General features: G+C 46.3%; 1 protein-coding gene across 3 annotated transcripts in view; it reads right to left on the bottom strand.

Moving 5' to 3' along the window:
* Gadl1 (glutamate decarboxylase-like 1) overlaps nucleotides 1-21,323 on the bottom strand; it is a 180,080-nt gene that overhangs the window by 132,826 nt on the left and 25,931 nt on the right. For all 3 annotated transcript variants that reach the window (XM_008766660.4, XM_039082694.2, XM_039082695.2), the window contains exons 2-6: nucleotides 15,342-15,514; nucleotides 9,409-9,535; nucleotides 6,668-6,758; nucleotides 2,240-2,346; nucleotides 1,401-1,516 (exon numbers count right to left, since the gene is read on the bottom strand). In XM_008766660.4, coding sequence (XP_008764882.3) covers nucleotides 1,401-1,516; nucleotides 2,240-2,346; nucleotides 6,668-6,758; nucleotides 9,409-9,535; nucleotides 15,342-15,514 — 614 coding nt within the window. The remainder of the gene's footprint in view (nucleotides 1-1,400; nucleotides 1,517-2,239; nucleotides 2,347-6,667; nucleotides 6,759-9,408; nucleotides 9,536-15,341; nucleotides 15,515-21,323) is intronic.

Below are 21,323 nucleotides of genomic sequence, written 5' to 3'. Positions count from 1 at the left end.
CACTTTGTTAGAAAAATGGGTCCATGCTTGCAATGTACCAGTTCTGAAGTAGCACTCAGTGGCTGGTGTGTTCCTAGGTTTTTCAGGGTGTGTCTATACTATCTTTTGGGGCGCACTATGCAAGGTTCCCAAGGTAGAAATGGGTCACTGGGACCAGCCTGATGGACTGCCCCTGCTCCAGTCAAGTAAAGGCACCCAGCCAAGAATGGCACAACTTTCCAGGGTCTCAAAGATATAGAACTGGCTGAGACTGTGGCTACAGTTCTAGGCTGCTGGGTTTGGGGACAATTTGAGACAAGAGTCAACTGATACACTGTTCACAAACTAGGAAAGCAGAGCATAGAGGTGTCATGAACTCAGAATCAAATCTGGTGGCCTAACTCAAAGACTCGTCTGCATCCATACCTTATGCTTCACTGAAGAATGAAAGATGTGAGAACTCTGATGACACCGGAGTGTGTGTGTGTGTGTGTGTGTGTGTGTGTGTGTGTGTGTGTGTGTGTGATCAGTAATTACTGATGCCTCCTACCTTTCTCTATACTTGAAAGGAAACATTAAAAAAAAAAAACCTTCCCTTACTCAACCAAAGCAATTTAACAAGGAATTATGGGTAGAGAGTTCATCTGGCATCAGTCATGATCTGAGTTCTAATCAAACAGAACACTTGAAGGAAAGAGTCACAGAGAGGGAGTTAGTACTTTCAAATGAAGTCTATGGTGCTCGGATATGCACATACCTACATACATACACACATACACACACTCCTTGCTGAGTCCACCTACTGTTGTGCACATGTATGTGTTTAGTGCTGACCACTTAGTGATTAGAAAACCCATTAGGGGGCTTGTCCCTGGAGGTTCTCTCCCTCCCCACAACTATTAGCTGCCCGGGGCTCTCCATCTAGGGGTGGAGTCTTGGCAGATTTCCCCGTCCACATTAGCATGTCAACTGATGTTGTCATGGTGCTGGTCTGTTTTAGGCAGCCATATTGGTGAGATTTAGAGGGAGCAGCTCTCTGTCTGTTATATATAGAACACACTGTCTTACAAGAGATGTTCTGATCCTCTAGCTTTTACAATCTTTTCACCTCCTGTTCCTTGAGCCTCAGATTGTACTGTCGCCTAAGGGGCGAGTTGCAGACGTGCATTCATTGGGTATTGGCACCCTGTGGTCAGACGGTAAATTTTAGGTGAAGCTGATGTGCTAAAACTGAGTGGCCAGGGGTCACAAAACCAGAATAATCTGATTTACCATTGAAACGAAATACTCTATCATACATAGGCACATCAATCACACGCGGATGGGATTGAAATCGAAAAAGGAATCCTCAGGCAAATGAACTGCTAACTAGCACATCCTCTGGAGGAGCAAAGTGTATCCCCATCAAGAATGATGCTCACCTCTGCCGACGTGAAAAGGATTAATCTTGGCAAACCAGACAGGCCTTTGTCCTTGATATCAGGGCAATGTCTGTATCTGGCTAAATTCATTGCACACATATTGGAGACTGAGCCACCTGCAAAGAGAAAATTTAAAGGTCATATTTATAGCATGAAGTCCTAACACCCCAAAGAAACAAACAGGCTGGGAAGCATTGAGCAGCTAGGGCTACCCCTGCCTAAACAAAACTCACTGTGAAAGGCACCCAAACACCCCAGATGTCTCATCTACACTCTCCCAAATGTCTACAATTTCAGACCTTTCTTATCTCAGAAGAGGCAAATTTAGGCCTAGCCTTTTGACTTAGGACCCAACTAAAATGTTGAACTTTCCATTCTGAACTTGGGATGATATTCAAAGCTGTGATGTTTATGACACCCCGTCTGTCGCCTCTTTGGTGGAACTGAAATGGAAACACACGCTCATCCCCAGCCCTAGAAGAACACTGTAGAATAAACTAGGATGCTCGGAAAAATCTTCTGACAAAACATTGCCTTAAAAACACAGAGGACTTAGCGGTACCTCTCGAAGCTCCCAGCAGCTGAGGAACTACCTTGTGTTAGATAAAAAATCTTAAGTGTTCTCTATATAAGCCCTAAATTGTAGACATCCCATTTGTTAAGTTTGCATTTGATGACTTAGCATTTATGCAAATCTCAATCACACTATTGAAAGTTTTCAACTCCATGGTCTGCCAACGTTTTGGTCACATGTATGCCTGCAAGGAGAGATTCCTCAACTGAATAGATGTGTAGATGCTCCAAGTGGGAGGGTGATGGAGGTCACCAGTGGTACTCACCTGGGTTAAATATTCCATCCCCTTCTTTCCAGCCAACACATTCAATCATTTTCTTCAGAACCGCCTCTTCCACTAACAGAAACACTGGGGACACCTCATACGTATAACTAGACAGATATAAAAAACACTTCACTTCTATGACTAGAGTCAAAACATCCCTTTGGGGGGTCCCAAGAAATGCACAGAGTGAGTTCCATGAAACCCAATGGCTGCCAAGTGGAGGGAGTCTCTGTAGATCTATTCCTTGAGACTAGAGAAGACTCCATTGGCAATACTATTACTAGATAAGGTTAAATGTCCATAGTTGGTGGCCTTAGGAAAGCTACTTTAGGAACCTTCAATTCCATGGGGAATTGAAGGCAGGGAATCACCCATGGGTCAGCCATGAGAAGTAGCCATTCCTTTATTTGGTCATCTAGCTGTTAAGGCTCACTGAAGAGAAGCTATTGTCTTGGTAGCCATGTTTTCCCAGTTCGTTAGTACAAGTACACTGTTTGTACATGGAAGCCCTGTGTCCTAAGCATGGCTTCTTCTACTGCATTAGCTATACCTGCACAGGTAGGGAGGGTTCTATGAGTAGCTCTCATTGTGGGATGGTTTTATGGACAAGTTCTGTCCTGCTTTCTTCCTCCAGGCAAGGATACCATCATCAGAGAGCCTTGCTATTGTGGCCTTCTTAGGATCACCTCAGCTGAAGGAACAACCATACAACCACACCCCCTCCCTATGGCATCCATAGTTGATGCCTGGTCCTTCTAGAGATTTCTCTGGGTCAGTGGAGATTGTTACTAAGACTGTACCCAGGTGACTTGCATCCCTGCCCCTCCCTGCATGTTCTCCCCATGCTCTCCCTCTCCAATCCCTCGTGTTGACCCCATTTGCTTAATACACACCTGCCCTTTGAACTCTACCCAGTATAGCTTCTCAGCTCTAGAGTAGTACCCCAAACTCCATCAGCTATATTAGTGTTTCTATTACTACAGTACATATAATGCTGGTTATGTGATATTTATATCTCTTCTCTCTCCAGATAACTAAGAGTCACTAAATATCTCCAACCTCCTTTACAATTAGGTGACTGTACATCAAAATGTACCCGAGTAAATGTGCACTCTAAATATGTAGGCTAGGCAGAGGCATTTAAGTTTCTAGTTGTGGAATTTTTTTGATATAAGTATTTTAACATCTGGAGGGGACGGCTTTGGAACAAAAGCAAAAGACCAAACACCTACCATGTAATGTCTGCCTGCGTGCCAAGCCTTCTACAGGTCCTCTTAAGTATAAGACAGGCTAAAACTTCTACCATGGTGCGTAACCATTTTATTCACACAGACAGTGTGAAAGGCTGTATATGTTTATGGGGGAGGGGTGAAATACAGATAAAATAATTGTTCAATTTGTTGTGAGCCTATTGCTAAAAATTGGCTCAACTCTATTCTGGGAATGGACATGCAGATGGGGACGGGGGGGGGAACACAAGAGTGGGCACATTCTGAGTGGATGGTGCAGTGGGGCAGCACTTAAACATATCACAGACCTCGAAATGTACCAGATCAAGTAACTCAATAAAGGAGTTCTGAAACCCTGAGAGCAGAGATCTAGAGAGTGGGATCTGGCCATCCTCTCTGACTCTCTGCTACTGAGTCTACCAGCCCTGGAACACAGTACCTATGTCTGTCCCCATGGAGGCACTGTCATAGTCATGTGCTTCCCCCTGACATCTTTGGTGCTAATTCACAAACTGTCAGTTATCACCTTTGGTTAGCATACTGACCTGGTCACATGGTCCCTTCTCCTACGGCTTCCTTCCATGTCTGTACTCTCGGCTTTCCCCTCCTCCCTCCACCATGGCTGATTCTCTCTCTCCTAACCATTAGAAGTTCTGTGTCTTCAAGTCTTGGTCCTGAAGACCTGAGTCCTGTTCTTTCCTCAGTCTCTGTCCTCATGACTGGTTTCCTACCCTGACTAAAAGCCCTTAGATCCACATAGGCCCAGGGGTCCTCAGGTTAGTTCCAATAGGTAGTCAGAGTTGGGAATCACTAGCTTGGGCATCCCATTCATGCCCACTAAAGCTATTTTTCTCCCAGGCTCTTTCCCATCTGCACCTTTTAAAATCCACACCAGAATCCCAGCCCTGGGATCTCTTGGTGTGGTTGACTATCTCAAAGTCATTGCAAATCCTAAGTTCCCCAATGGAAATGGAAATCTTGGTATTGCTTCATTCACTGCCCAGTTGGGAACTGGTATTCTCTTATGGCCACCCAATAGCTCAGCCACAGACCCAGTCACAAAGGGTGGAAACCCAGGCATTAGCCAAGAAACTTCTCTCTGACCCCCATTTCCAAGACCCAACACTTATCCGCTCCTTTACATGTTATCTTCTAAGTGTGTGCACATGTGTGTAGGCATACCCCTGTGTGTGCACATGCTTGAGGAGTTTGGGGGGCAGGGTCTCACAGGGACCTGGGCTGGCATATATGACTATGCCGGATGGTCACCAGGTGTCAGGGGCTCACCTCCCTCCACCTTCCCAATGCTGGGACTACAAATGTGTGCTACCACTCGGGTCCTCATGCTTGTCTATCAAGTGCTGTAACAACGGAGCAATGCTTTTGTGCTTCATCTCCTAAACCCTGAGTTCAAATTGCTATCATCTCTCATTTGCCAAAGGAAATATCCTCTTAATTCTCCCCATCTAGTCACGCAGATATCTGTGTCTGTGTATGTGTGTGTATGTGAGAGAGAGCATGTGTGTGTGTGTGTGTGTGTATGTGAGATAGAGAGAGCATGTGTGTGTGTCTGTGTGTGTGTGTCTGTGTGTGTGTATGTGAGATAGAGAGAGCATGTGTGTGTCTGTGTGTGTATCTCTGTGTGTGTGTATGTGTATGTGTGAGAGAGAGAACGAGAGAGAGTGAGAGAGCATGTGTGTGTCTGTGTGTGTGTATCTCTGTGTGTGTGTATGTGTATGTGAGAGAGAGAGAGCGAGAGAGAGTGAGAGAGTGTGTATGTGTATGTGTGTGTGTGTATGTATGTATGTATGTATGTATGTATGTATGTATGTATGTACATATGTGGTATGCTGGGCACATGAAGATCAGACGACAACCATTCCTAATTGGCCTTCTCCTCCCACATTGTTTGAGACAGCCCAGCTTAACCCAGGCTGACTGGGCCACAACTTTCTGGAGATTGCCTTGTCCCTGCGTCCCGTTTTCCTCAGATGTGTCAGATTATTGGCACTTGTGTCCCTGCTTATATGTAAGTTCAGGGATTCCGAACTCAGGTTGTCAAGCTTATGCACTAAGCCATCTCCCCATCCTCCAGCGAATAGTTTTTAGACAGCAAATGTCACCAAACAGTGTTGACTTTCAAGGGCTTCTGATGTTCACGGAGTGGTTCATATGCTATGCTTGCTTCCCAGGCTCAACATATCTCTCAGTCTCCCTGGTCTTGTTTCCCACTCTAACCCCTGTCACTCTGTTGGACACACCCACACTGACCTTTCAACAGAGTGGCTGCTGCCTCCCACCACAAGGCCTTTGTACATGCTTCCCAGTACATGTGTCTGTCTGTCTGTCTTTTTGTCTGTGTCTGTTTGTGTGTATGTCTATCTATGTCTATGTGTCTGTCTGTCTATATATGTTTGTGTGTATGTCTATCTATGTCTATGTGTCTATCTGCTGTGTATGTCTGTCTATATCTTTGTGCCTGTGTATGTATGTGTGTGTCTGTGTCTCTGTGTGTGCCTTTATCTGTGAGTCTGTGTGTATGTCTATCTGTGTCTGTGTGTCTATCTGCGTGCGTGTCTGTCTGTCTCTGTCTGTCTGTCTCTGTCTCTGTCTTTCTCTCTCTCTCTCTTTGAGTGTGTGTGTGTGTGTGTGTGTGTGTGTGTGTGTGTGTGTGTAAATCAGAGGAAAGCCTTGGGCACGATTCTCAAGTAGCCAACCACTTGTTATTGAGGCACCATGTCTCTGGCAGAGAGTTTTCAAGGAGGCTCATCTGGCTAGCTAGGGGGAGCACCAGGAACTTCCTATGCCTGCTTCCTAGCACTGGGGTTACAATGTGTCAGCCTTATACTTGGGTGCTGAGGGTTGTACTCTGGTCTTCACCCTTGGGAGGCAAGCACTCTCCCAACTGACCCATCTCCTCAGCCCAAGACTTGTTTGTATTCAGCCGCTACTATGGAGTATAGCCCTGGCTTTTCTTGCAGGAGTTAGTGGAGAGTCGCTTGACCAGGTCTCTCTGTTTAGTGGCTAGGTATACCTGGCATTCTCTCACAGCTTCACCAGGCAAAAACACCTCCTCCAATGTGGTTTGGAGTCCTAGGACTCTGACATTTCTAGAGGTTATACTTTGCAAAACAAGCCATCACAGAGAAATTCTCACGAGTTCACAGCTGTCTCTAACCTCCAATCACACAGTACTTACATGCTTGGGTTCAGTGCCTCTGTTATAATCCGGGCAGCCAAGGAGTGATAGTCAAGGCCCGCATACAGCTGGTTGAAAAATCTCGGATGGTCTGTGATGGGAAAACAAAGTATTCACTTTCCCAGCAATGGAGCACTAGTGGGTCTTTCACACATAGGTCAGCCTGGTGTGATTCCACTTAAAGGACTCTCAGAATCAGCATAGACATCTAGAGAATAGAGGTAAGGATTTGGTACATCAAGGGAGGGCTTCACAACTGGGCAGGGGCATAAAGGACCTCTGAGTTCTAAAAATGGTCTGAGCCTACTCTGGGCCACGAGCTGAGAGTCCTATTTGTGTACCTTATTATATGTAATCACATTTTAAGTTAAAAGTACTCAGCACGTAGACAAGGAAAACCGTCAAAGCTACTTTTCTGTGTGCGGATTTGTTTATATATTCATGCATGTGTGTGTGTGTGTGTGTGTGTGTGTGTGTGTGTGTATGTGTGTGTGTGTGTGTATGTGTGTGTGCATGCACACAGGCGTGTGTGTGTGCTCCTACAGGCCAGAGGTTGGTGGCAGGTGTCTCTCTCAGTTTCTCTCCACCTTAGTTTAAGAGAGAGTCTCTCACTCCACCCCAAGCTTGCCCACTCAGACAGGTTGATGAGTGAGGCCGTGTGATGTTCCCGTCTGTCACATGGACCCAGGAAGACAGAACTCGGGTCCTCATGATTGTGTGGCCAGCAAGTGATCAGAGAATCCATATCCCACTGTGACCCCCATCCACCCACATAACTGCTTTGGCATAACTCTCTCTCCAGGTCAACGTTTCTCAGTAAAACTAAAGAAATTGGGAGCTTTGCTTTAACGTCTGGTCTCTCCTGCCATCCACATCCACTTGAGCCCCTGAGACAAGGACCCTAGCACCATTCCCCAAGTGTCACAGATTTCAAGTGGCAGTCTGGGAGTGGCCTTTCTGTTCCTCCTGCCACACAGCCTGACTGGCATGAAGCAGATGGGCAAGCAGCTGTGAGTCATCACTTCTGGATTCAACCTACTTCCAACTCCATCTCCTTTAAAACCTGGAGAAAGAACCTCCTGCTCCCTCCCCCTCTCTCCCTCCCCAACTCACCCCCTCTCCCCCATGCTCTCCTTACTTAAAAGGTCTCATAAAAGCCCCCAGCTTTCCAAGTGTGAAGATTCACACCAAACACCAGGCTAACCCTGCTTGACATTCTCAGGCAGTAAGAAACACTGCGTGACTAAAACACACAAAGGCAGGAGTCTTTCTAATTCGGGATGTGTGGGAAATGGGTTTGGTTATAGAATTTAATGTGGGCTTTATTTATTTTTTTAATCCCCCTCTCTCTTTCAACCCTGGGTTCAATAGAGAAAAGCCAAATTGAAGCAAACGCTTTTCAATTAAAGCATGGAAAACTCCCTCTGATCTGGCAAAGGCAACCAGACATCCCTACAAGTAATTTTAATAGGCTTTTTTAAAGTTCTGTGTTAATTTATGGTTGATTTCCATGGTAACATTATGGAAAATACTCAGTAAACTGAAAACAATCCACTGCACTAAATGTCACTCCCAACTTCCGACAGGCGCTGTACTAATGAAGAAGGCATCTCTGCTCAGGAAATCCTAACCGGGTTTTAGATATATGCACCAGGCTTTCCCAAGGGAATTTAATCCAATTATTTTTAGTCAGGATTTTATGGCGTTCTTTCCACTAAATTTAGTCCAGTGTCAGAATTCACAGAGCATAATGCCTGTGTAGATTAAGACACTGGGTTCCCTTCTCAGTACGGCAAAGTGTGCACATTTTAGAAAACCAGCCCCGCCTCCCCTTTTGAAACACATTCCTTGGGCACTTGTCCTATGGTAGCAATCAAGCTAGTGGCGCTGTGCCATGGTTCACTGAAAGCCACAGCCATGGCATTCAGGTGAAAGTCACAACAAAACCTAACGTTTGGGTATTTTCTATGAGTCTCGAAGATCCAGGCTGTCCTTGAACTTACCACGTGGCCAAGGATGACCTTGAACTCTGGAACTTCTTGCCTCCATCTCCTGAGTGCTGGGATTATAGGTGGGAGCCACCATGCCTGACTCATGCAGCGATAGGAAGAGAACCCAAGGCTTTGTGCATATTGGGCAACCATTCTACCAGCTGAGCTCTATCTGTAGGCATCTTATTTCTCTTATAGCTACCTAAAGATTCTAATTTTCTTTACTTTGATTCTGACAGATTTGATCAAATGAGTTGGTAATTAGAAATTGCCAAGAGTAAATCTACTTTTAAACTTTTCCTCCTCTTCCTCCTCTTCTTCCTCCTCTTCCTCTTCTTCCTCCTCCTTCTTTTCCTCCTCCTCCTCCTTCCCACCTCCTCATCCTTTTGGCATACTCTGAGCCATAGGCAAATTTTTAAGTCCCATAACATAATCACATAATCAAAATAACATGAGAGTTTAATAACTAATACATAGGAACTATAGTGGAAATCTTGGCTACAAATGGAGGATGGGGATTGAGAAGGTGGTGACAGAGTTCCCAGGACTTGCACCCACATTAACTGATTCCCTCACAGTTGTTCTGGCCTTGGAAACAAATCTGCATTAGGAATGAAAGGGACCCATGTAGAAATCTGCATCAGAGCCATGGTTTGTTTGACCCATGCGTCTTGTTCTTTAGGCACCAGAACCCTCATTTTTACTAAGAGGTGAAAGCCAGGCTAGGTCAGGGATGTGACAAGGCCTTACTGGTTTTGACACTGTAGCGGATGACATCTTGGCAGAGTTTCAGCAGCTTGTCCTGTGACTCTCCCGTGTCCCTCATCTCCAGGTCAAGGAGCTGCCTCAGCTGCTCAGGGGGCTGCCACTCACATACCTGGAGATTGAGTGATAACTCACGGTTAACCAAGTTTCCAGTGGAGCCCGGGATGAGGGTCTTGGGGGAGCCAGAACTATGTCTCCAGGTAATTAACTCTGAAACAGCAGAGGACACATGAATGTAAACCTCTCAGGGCTGCAGCCCAGCTCAAAAGGAGCGGGTGGGAGCAGAGTGGATCCAGCGGAGACCAGAGAGGTTCGTTCAGACGTCCCAGGAGAAGCAGCAGGAGACTGGTGACAGATGTCAGGATGAGGGAGGCAGGCTGAGATTGGGGATGACTCACAGAATGACACGGGGGCTGGACGATCAGGCAGCCTGCAGTATCTAAGATGTCACAGAAGTGTGCTAGGACCACAGCATGAATCAGGAGAAAGAGACAGGCAGGGCTCTCACTCTCCTCCATCCCCACACAGTCTGTCAGCCCAGCTGCCAGAGCGGGCCTCTCTCGCTCAAACCATTACCATGTATTTCTGCTCACACCCCTTCACCTACTTCTCCTCTTCATCAAGATCGATGTAGAAGAAAGTATGGAGACATGGACTCATACTGTGTGCGCTGCTTCTCTGACTGCCTTTCATCTCTGGCACTCCTACCTCCTGGCTAGCTAGCCTCCCTCTTCCTCAGACGTACCAAGTTGTGCACACTGCTGGGGTCTCCGCACGCTGCGTCCTCTGCTGGAATCTGTCTCTCTCACCCACTCATTTTATAGTAAGCTCCTCCTTTTGTATCTTTTCTCTGAAATGTTTCAACTATTATTCACCCACAATTTTGTCTGTTAACATTCCCAGCTGCCCATGACCCAGGCATGACAACCCTCTCCTCCCTCTTCCACTAGAGAAGTATTTTCTTTCCGTAGAAGGTATCACCAAGCTAGTCACTCATCCATTACATCCTACACAATTACCACCATGGTGCTGAGACAGGGGCTTGTCGATCCATGGAGACTGTTCATTGTGGTTTCAGAGCTCCTCGGTAAAGAAGGACCAGAGTCAGGTTTAATGGTGGTGAAGGGGTTATAGAAGGGTGTGTCTGGGAGAAGGCAGGCAGGGAGCATGAGGCTTAAGTACATTCACTCTAAGACACTCAGTGGAGATGTGTGGAGCGAGCAAATGAATAAGTGGAGAGGAGTAGATCAAGGTGTGTTTTATCAAACTCTTGGGAAGGATCAGGAACAGAACTCTAGGCTTCTTGGATCCCCAGAGAACATCGACACTTTTGGCAAGTACGGCACTTATGGAATAGTGTGGCAGGGATAACCTCTGATAGGAAGGAGGATGACAATGAGGGAAGAAGGAAGACCTTCTGGCATGGTTTAATGGGGCCCAAGCCAAGAATAAAGACCACCCAAAGAAGAATATGCTATCAAACGATGCTGCGAAGCCAAGTGAAGGACCAATAAGCCCTCATGGAATTCATCAACACGGAGGTGTTCTTGGCACCGGCAATGTGACTAGAGAGGTGGGGGTGGAGGTGAGACTGGGGTGGAGTGGAGAAAGAAGTAGGAGGTGAAGAAAGAGAGGGAGGGACTGCAGACATCTTTAAAAAGCTTGGTGGTGGAGAGGAGTGGAGGGGAGGCTGAGGTGAGAGACCAGGGACTAGAGAAACCGGGGAGATGGGAAGTGAAGGAAGCTGGAGGAGCTTTCAAGCTGTGTGAGAGGAATCCAACTCTCACGAGGCCTGCCTGGCAGACAGAGGTAGGTCAAGCGTGCCTGAGACTACCCACAGGAATGGCATGGGCACATACAGCTACTCGAATGAGTCTCAAGTAAACGCTGATGAGGGAAAACTGTCTCAGGCTGCGTAAGACAGGCAATGATTTACTGTGCCCAAGAGCTTTAGAGTCAGAAAGAACAGTGGACGGCAGGAGCTTGAGAAGCTGGAATGAGTAGGCTAGAAAGAACACAGGGGAATGTGGGGGGCGTGGGATTGATCTGGATCTCTCTCTCTCTCTCTCTCCCCGTGTGTGTGTGTGTGTGTGTGTGTGTGTGTGTGTGTGTGTGTGTGTGTGTGTGTGCATGTCTGTGTGCGTGTTTGGGATTCTTTGGCTGGACCACTGAGTCCCTTAAGCTTGGGGTGCTATACTCCCCTCTCATTTCATCTCCCATGGTCTCCTACGTCACCTCGCTTTCTCAAGCTCTTCTACAAGAGGAACCTCTTGCTCTGAGAACGTCTTGCCCTTCTGCAGTGTTTGCAGCTTTCCTCACTGTCCTGAGCAATGACAGCACCTGTGCAACTTCTCTCAGCCTTCCTAAAACCTACGTTCCCTTTACACTCTACTTCAGGGTGCAGCTCCTCCTTCAAAAGGTCTGCCCCAAACTCACTGCCCTCTCACTGGGACCCCCTATTTCTCTTTATAAATGAAAATGCACTGTTCCGGTTGGATTATAAATTCATTTGGAAACTGGACCTTTATCTTATGTCACCTTATTTCCTTGAGGGCTCAATTTAATGCCTTTCAAGAAGCCAGCATTGGGTTAATATTTAATTACTGAAAAAAAAGAGCCTAGCATATATGTATATCCAGACATGATGGCTCACACAATAATTCCAGCACTCAAGAGGCTAAAGGAAGGGAGACCAATTTAAGGCCAGGCTGGGCTACACAGAGCTTATGTCAAGAAACCAAGTCAAATCAGCATTTCAGTAATGATTGAGGTGGGGCTCCTGAGACTCCACCCCTAGCAGAGGAAATATTGGCAACCGATGGATGATGAAGGAGATTTGGCCTCTCTAGGGATGTGAGTCCTAACAGATTCCCTGTGCTACTGTGGATGGCCAATCCTACACACGGAAACATGGGAGTAGCACACATTGGAGTAACTAGGTTCATAAAAGAAATGAAGAAGGGGAAGAGGAGGGGGAGGAGGAGGAGCAGGAGAAGGAGGAGAAGGAGCAGGAGGAGCTGTAGCAGCAGGAGGAAGACGTGAAGCTGAGAAGAGGCATGGGGGGCCATTCCGGCAGGAGCTGGAGGGAAGTGTGAGGGTGGTGGAATCAGAATACAAAGGGTCTGAAGAGCTGGCTCCATGCCTAGGAGCATCCATCTCTCTTCCAGAGGACTTGGGTTTTATTTCTAGCATCCACATGGCTGTTCACAGCAGCCTATAACTCAGCTCCTGACTCTGGCCCCCTTCTGGCCTCTGTAGGTACTGCATACACATGGTGCACGTTTATACATGTAAGGCACACACTTATACATATGCCTACACAGTAAAAATAAAGTAACTGCATATTTTTAGAGAACATCATATACGTGTTTGAAACACACAAGGAATAACTACATCTTTTAAGATGTAATAAATAATAAAAACAAAAGTTGCTGGCAGGGAAGTGTGCTGCTAACCAAACAAGAGTCAAAGTATTTCAGAGACGTGCAGAGAAGTTTGTTATAAATTATAAATATGAGAATAAAAGCTGCCACAATCAGTTTTGTCCTGAGCATGACTATTCTGTCCACTTTCAGAGAACATGACAATCTAGTCTATTAGTTTTCTAATTAGTGACCTGCATCTCTGAATAAATGCCATCATCTTCAAACTCAGTTATAAATGGCATTTATTTGCTACTAATATAATTGGGGGGGGGTCTCTCTCCTATATGTCCATTGCTGGTAATGCAATTTCAACAGGAGGAGTGATTGGGATGATAAGAGGCAATGCAGCCCTTGTTCCTGGTGTCTATGGAGAAGTTAGGCAGACGGATGTTGAAGGCACAGCACCCACAGCTAAATGGACGAGCATGTGCTGTGGTTGAGACACAGGGACCCCAACTTTCTTCTTTCTGAAACAGGAACAATAACATGCCTGCTGTTTATGGGCTCATGTGATTATTGGGTGTGCATGCATATGCATGCATGTGTGTGTGTGTGTGTGTGTGTGTACATGTGTGTATGTGCGTGTGTGTGTGCATGTGTGTGTGCGTGTGTGTGTGTGTGTGTCTTGTGAGAACATATGTGTGTGTGACTGAACATTCATTTGTTTGCCTGTGCCAGTAAAGGAGAAGACAATAAAGAACCTTTCCACTTTTTAAATCATTGTTTTTTGAGATGGTTTCTCAGTGAGTTCCAGAGATTTAACTGTTCAGCATCCACTGGCTGATATTTTAAGATCATGCACTCCACCCAACTTTTATACGTGGATCAAATTTAGGTCCGGATGCTTACATGGGAAGCACTTTGTGAAATGAGTTATGAGTTATGTGTTATAAAATGTGATATGAGTTATATCCCATCATGAAGGGATCAAATATACAGTGCATATGGCCTGGGCCTGAGTGTGGTACTTAGCATACAATACTTACTCTCTGGAGTAGATGATGGTCTGGACCTGAGGGTAGTACTTAGCATAAAGTACCTACCCCTAGAGTAGATGGCCTGGCCTTGAAGGTGGTACTTAGCACATGGTACTTACTCTCTAGAGTAGATGACACTGGTGGCAAGTCTTTATTGAGACTGAATCTGAGCCTGTATTTTAATCCTAGACCCAGCAATGCTACCACACGGCAGTCATATTTAACAAGCAGTGGTTTCTAGTGTGAGCTCAGGAAAGCTTCTGAGAGGCTGTGAGGTAAAAAATCCTTGTTGGTTTTCACTGCCTCTGTGCCCTACTTGATTTCCACCAGTGAAACAAAGGTGATGCCTTAAGAAGCCAGATGTGTGCTCTGCAGGGAAGAGTCAATAGAACCCTGACTACCAAATGGGGTAGGAACTTCTTCTTGTAATTCCTGGCCTCCAAGCTCTGAGCGGATGGCCTGTCAGACCTTCCGGTGTCCGCTGAACTGTTGGACCCCCTTGTCAGACCCTTCTGGGTCCCCTGCAGTGTTTGACCCCTGCTGAGCCCTGTTGATACACGTAGAAGCCTTTTGTTCCTAACAAAAGAATGCCTGGCCCGACACATGGGCGCACACCTGGGCGTTGGTCCATTCGTTCTGGTCTTTAGTACACAGTCTGTGTTCCTGGGACTTAGGTTGGTCTTCTTGGACTTCGCCCCAGTAAATTTGGGGCACGTATTCAGTCTTTTGTTACTGAAGCCTTAAGCCGCATTTTCCCACTGTGCTTCCTAGAATTTTCTACCCGGTCAACTTGGGGTTTATATTTAGTGATTAAAGCTACAGAATTGGCATTCTCTCTTAACATGAGTGACCTGCATATGTGTGTTTTTTACTCCTGCAGGCTTCCGCCCAGATCTCGGTGCCATGTCAGTGCAGGCATCAACAAGTAAGACCTGACAGGGAAGATCCAGGCTTTCAGGAAAGATGATATGAAGTGGAAGCCAGGGAGGGAAATGGCCATATCTGTGGCATTTGACGTATCCCTGAGACAAAGCTCAAGAGGAATAAGTTTGGACAGCCTCCTTTTCAGTCAATCATACAGATGTGGGAAACATATCTGGGATTTAAAAACATTCTCTGTCTCTCTCTGTCTGTCTGTCTATCTGTTTCTGTCTGTCTCTCTCTAAGTGTGTGTGTGTGTGTGTGTGTGTGTGTGTGTGTGTGTGAGTGTGGACATGTGCATGCCATATCTGGAGGCTAAAGGAGAACTTCAAATATCTGTCTTCCTGTTCCTCCTTGTTTGAGATGGGGGTCTCTTGTTCACCTCAGCCATAGAGAGCCTGTAGCTTCCATGTGTCTTGTCTCTACCTCCCACCTCATGTAGAAACACTGGAACTCTAGATTTTTGCCATAGTGTCCAGCTTCACGTGGGTTCTCTGGGGATTTGAACTCATACTTGCACAACAAGCACCTTCCCCACTGAGCCAAATATTTCCCCGGCCCCACTCCTAGGATTCTCTATGTGTTATCATTTTACCTTTTCATTGATGTCCGTAGCTTTCAAAACCACCTCTTCCATTATTAGCCTACAGGCTTCTTCAACAAATTTTTCTCCAGCTTTCACATCTGTTTGTGGTCCATTAAGTACAACCCCATCCACGAAGACAGGGATCTTCTTACCAGGGGTCATCTCCTTCTGGTCAGTGTCTCCTAGGAGGGTACAGAGAGAGTGGGTTTGAGCTCTCAAACCATGAAACATAGACAAAGAAAACAAACAAAAAGTCCTCCACAAATGACATAATTTCACTTACATATTTATTTCAAGCTCCATATGCCTGCATTGTATGTCAAGCAGACTTCCCCTCAGACCCCTGACCTCCCTTCCTTGCCCCTGTCCACTCCTGACAGTCTCTTCACAGATGAAGGTACCCTGTGCAGTACGAATGCTCACAGTTGTTCACATAAGAAGTCCCACAAAGCTTGTGACTCATGGGAAAGGTGAAGATATCTTATGGTGCAGACTTCCTCCTGGTGGGCAGTGAGAGTACATGGAGGAGAGAGCCAGTCCTTCAGTACTTTGTCAAGTCTGACCCCCAAACGTTGCCAGTGTGGACAGTGCCCAATGGCAAAGTTCAAGTACAATGCCTTCCGTAGCAGAGAGATATCTTACAGAACACCACTTCTCAAGGACAGTAAGACGCTTAGTGATGTTGTCACTAGGGCACAAGTCATTGACACAAGATCCTTCCCTTGGACATATTCCTGGCTCCCACCACAGCAGAAAAGAAATGGAGGGAGAGAGTTGGCCATTTGGAGAAGGAGAAGAGGAAACAGTGCTTCAAACCCAGCTGTAGATAATTCTGTGCATAAGCATAATCTTCAGTTCCGTTTGCTTGCTTGCTTGTTTTGGAGGTAACTTTGGATCCCCGTTTCTACCTTCCTGTACTAAGACTGGAGAGTATGGCCACCATGCCTAGTTGGTGCTGGTTAGAGTTAGAACCTGGGATCGGTGTATGCTAAGACAACCACTCCTCTGACTAAGCTACACACCCAGCCCTCATCCCTTAACATATAAAAACATACATTTGCTTAAACTTCCCAAACCTGCTATATTAAACAGAGAAATCTTGTAACAGGGGCAAGAGCCCCAAGCCTTGTGCAAACTCAGCATCCTTTGGCCCTAGGAAGCAGCACTGTGCAGGGACAAAGAAAAAGGCACCCAGCCGCATACACATTGTTTTCCCAAGAAAGCCAGGGTGTACTTTGAAACTGAATACCAAATAGAGTTCTATAAAACCCCATCTCATATTTGATGTCTCTGAATCACAGAAGAAGCCCAAAGGGTCATCCTGGCATCTTTGAGAAAGTAAACACTGAAATCTTCAAAGGCAGAGAACCAGTGGCCACCTTCATCAAGGACAGCCTCCATCCACATGTTTCTCTATATGGAAGTGCTCTCGTCCTTCAAGGGAAGGTGGCTCGTGCAGTTGGGAAAGGGAAGCAGGGGGTTTCCCGGAATGGGAAGCCAGCCTGAGCTACTTCATGAGTTCCCAACCAGCCAGGGCTACAGAATGGGACTATGTATGGAGGGAAGGGAGGGAGGGGGGAAGGGAGGGAGGGGGAAAGGAGGGAGGGAAGTCTCTTAGTCAGGTTATTATTGCCGTGATGAGGCATCATGACCAAAGCAGCTTGGGGAAGAAAGGGTTTATTTCACTCACAATTCAACACAACAAACAGTTCAACACTGAGAGCAATTAGGGCAGGAATTCAAACTGGGCAGGAACCCGGAGGCAGGAGCCGATTCAGAGGCCATGGAGGGGTGCTGCTTGCTGACTTGCTCCCCATGGCTTGCTCAGCCTGCTTTCCTATAGAGCCCAGGATCACCGGCCCAGCGATGGCTCCACCCACAAAGGGCTGGGCCCTCCCCAGTCAATCACTAATTAAGAGTATTCCCTATAGGTTTGCCTACAGCCTGATCTCATGGAGGCGTGTTCTCAGGTGAGGTTCCCTCCTCTCTAATGACTCTAGCCTGTGTCAAATTGACATAAACCCAACCAGCACAGAAGGGAAAAAAAAAGGCTAAAGGAAAGAAGAGAGAGGGAGAGAGAGAGAGCTTGCTTTAGAAACACAAGCCCAAACCTGTTGCATGAGCACACATCATCTATCATTCAACCGTATTTCCCCCTCAAATCACTCTTAGCTTAAAGAAACATCTATTTTTATTTTATATAAATGGGTATTTCACTAGGATTTATGCCTATGAATGCAGTGCCCAAGGAAGCCAGACAATTGTGAGCCACCCTGTGGTGCTAAGAACTGAACCCAGATCCAACTGCAGGAACAACAACTGAAGCACTGAGCCATCTCTCCAGCCCTCCAACCAGCCTTCTTAGGAAATTTCTAAGAAGAAATAACACAAACACATCATCCTTCATGTTCATCTTATATCTGGAGTCTTGGTTTAGATGACTTCTTATATATCAGAAGCGTCGCACTGCTCCCTCAAGCTACTTCCTACCCACGGTCCCAGGAAAGATGTCCATAAAGTGCCCAGTGAAAGGGTTTCCTCTAGTGCATCGTCAGTGTTTTCAGCCTCTCACAAGTACAGGTCAAGCCCAGCCTGAAGGCAGGACCTGAGCAGGCTCAGCCTCTACAGCTGGACATGTGACTGGTGGTTCAGTCAACCTGGAAACCCATATCTCGGGAGACTGGCTACTTACCCAAAATAGACTTCCACAGAAATCACTCTGGGCACCCAACCCAGATATCCAAAGCGTATTTACCAGAAGCTCAGGTTTGATCATATTCTTTTTCCCTAGACACAATCCTCTCTCCTTTTTATAATCCCTGGGCTCAGTTAGCTGTGGAAATTTACAGAAACAATTTCTAAAAGGCAATTTCAGCCCTGGGCCTCTCCGAGTAGCTCACATTCTAAATCCGCCTAAATACACCCGTGGCCTGTTTTCAAAACTAAAATGTATGTGGTTTTGAATATTTTCTATGCTTTCTGGATTGCTTTCTCAAACAATATCTCTGTTTGTTTATTTGTTTGTTTGTTTATTGTACCCTCAACAATTTTCTCCCAAAAGTCTAATGTCCTGGTAAAAGTCTGAGGCCAAATAAAACTCTTTGTGCCATTATTCACAAAGGTGACAGATGAATTTGTCTTGGGCAGACACCTGGCATTTGGGAGAGGCGGGGTCTACAGTTCCTGGCCCCACCTTGATTCCCCATGGAAATGGAATGTGTGTTGGGGGCTGCCAGATGCCCTCCACTTAATCTCCATTGGAAAGGCTGTGGTGAATTTGGGTGAGGGCAAACAGAGAGAGCCCCAATGGGGAAATGTTTTACAGGGAACTGTCTTTCAAGGGAAGGAACTTTCCTCTCAGGGGGAGAAGAAAGTTTTCTAGGTTTTAAAAATAAAGGAGGAAAGAGGGCAATTATTCCAGGAACTGTAGCCGTGTCAGGAGGCAGTGCTATTATTAAACACACAGAGAAAGGGAGCTTTCCTTTTTTTTTTCAACCTCATTAGTGGGATTTCTGGCTTTTATTGCACGGGGATCAAGAGTAGTTCTTTAGCTCTCCTAGGTTCTCTCCCTCTCCCTCTCTCATAAAACATGCCAAACACCCGTTCACAAGCAGAGTAACAGTGGAGCTTGGATCAGCTCAGCAGCCCTCACGGTTACAGAAATCCCTGCCCCTCGCAGGAAGGATTAGGAACCTTCTCCAGAGCAGGGTGGAGAGCAGGGCTGCTCTGGGGCTGTGTCTTATTCTGCTGATGGTTAAGGCTCCGTGCTTCTCCTACACTCTAGGACAGAGACACCCTTGGCATCTCTGACAGACGAAGCCGTGACTGCTGCAGATGCTCGCCCAGCGTTTTCTTCCTCGTCCTCATGATGAATCAGATTAACAAAGAACTTCAAGTTAGAGGGGCCCTTCATGAAGAGCATGCTCAGCACCCCTGTTTTTCTACCTGAGTGACTTACATCACTACAGTTGGCCCCCAACCTAGCCCAGATCCGTGGCTGCTCTCCACACAGCAACCCCCCAACATTCCTGTGGAGAAATGGGCGGCATCACGTACTAAGAGGTTCATGACTCCTCCTTGGATCAAAGCCAGTCTCTGTTTCCCTGTCCCACGATAGTCCGGTCCCAGCTACCTCGTTGACTTTTTAGACTTTGTGTCTCACTCTTGTGTTCCAAGCTCTCCAGGCTCTATCATCAAATGCATCACTGTCCTTCAAGTCTCCCCCTGAATGCCAGTCTCTCAGGGAGGTGGTCCTTCACTCCAGATGCCATAGCAACCACACATCCATGGCTGCCTTTTTCTACCTTGACTCAGAAGCAGAGGTGCCCTGTTACCTACCAGAGCTGTCTGCAGGCTGTTGAGTGGCAGTCTTCGCTGCTCATTTCTCCTCTGGTGCTTGGCCTTCTCCCATCCATTCTCAGTCAAGGACTAACACCAAACCCCTCTTGTGCCTACATTTCTACCAACTCCTCAACTGCTTGTCTTCCAGCACATCACAGAAGCTCAACATTTGCTTTGGCCAGAGCTCTCCTTGCTCAAGAAATGATAAATCCAACTTGTAAGTCTTGCTTGAGAGAGAGATGGCTTGCCCTTACACAAAGGCACCAATACACACAAAGCCTTAAAACAACCCAGGTGCACATTGAGCACCATATAAATGTTATTGAGCATGATCATAAATCATATAATTTATTATATAAAGGTCATAATATTAGCCAACAGAAGAATGTCCTGTTTAGTTTTATAAACACATCGCTTCTCGGCCTTTTGGCTAAGATCAAGTGTAGTTTTATAAACACATGTACATTTGCATGTGATGTTAGATTGTGACAAGAGGCAGGAAGTGTTTCTCAAAGGGTGAGAAAGTGTTTGGTGGGCTGCCCACCCTGGATGAGCAGCACAAGAGGCCCGAAAGGCAGAAGACGCTCATGTGAGGGAGGCAGAGTTTATTCACAAGGCTCAGTACCCGAGATGACAGGGGGGTTTCCCACCCACTCAGGACAGGCATCTGTGTAAGAACATCATCTTGTCACTTCACCGGGGTTGTCTCTATAGAGTCTTTACTTCCTGTTCTTGATGGCAGACTCCCACAGGAAAAGATCCATGTGTGATTTTGCTGTGTATTCCAGGAACAGAATTCAGACGCTGGCTTCCAACAATGCTTGGGGACTGAATTGTCTTCAAGATAATTGCTGAACTGGATCATCGGCCCAGGCTGACTGAATGCTCTCGGAGGCCATCTTGTCTATTTCAGGCAAGGCCCAAATCCCCTCCACAATAGTCTGGAGAGTGAGGCAGCTGAGTTCCCTCTTCATGCAGTCATTCCTAAGCTCTCTATCCTGGTACATTTACATTACTGACAACCTCTCTATGCTTCAGTCTCCCCATCCGTAAAATGGGAGAGCCTCTGACAAAAGGGATAATATTGGCAACAGAAACCTCTGGGAATGTTGGTAAAGACTTGCATGGGTGACTTTACTAGTACTGCCTGTACTTGGGGGGGAACCCAGAAAATTCGGACCTTTTGCAAGCACTCCTAATGCATACCTATTTTCTGTTTGTTTGTTTGTTTGTTTATTGTTTGTTTGTTTCTTTCTTTCATCAGGGTTTTTCTGTTTAGCCCTAGATGTCCTGGAACTCTCTTTGTAGACCAGGCTGGCCTCAAACATAAAGAGCCTCCTGCCTCTGCCTCTCAATTGCTGGGATTAAAGGTGTGAACCACCATGCCTAGCCACTTGTATGTAATATACACATTGCTTTGGGAATCACAGTTCTGGGTGACCTTGAATTTCTCCCAAACCCTCCAAAGCCTCTACCTCATACAGAAGCTCATTCAGTGGCTCTGTATTATTCCAGCAGATGTGTATCAGTATCAATCTACCCTTGCCACTTCCCAGGACGTTAGCTGGATGCCCCCCTTAAGCACCTCAAGATCTCCTTGGGGAGGAGAGTGCAGAAAAACTCCAATGTGCAGTATGGGTGTAGTGAGTT

Source organism: Rattus norvegicus, chromosome 8, assembly GCF_036323735.1.
Source record: "Rattus norvegicus strain BN/NHsdMcwi chromosome 8, GRCr8, whole genome shotgun sequence".
NCBI lineage: Eukaryota > Metazoa > Chordata > Mammalia > Rodentia > Muridae > Rattus > Rattus norvegicus.
Note: the sequence above shows the minus strand (reverse complement) of the source record. Positions and strands in the feature narration are given on the sequence as shown.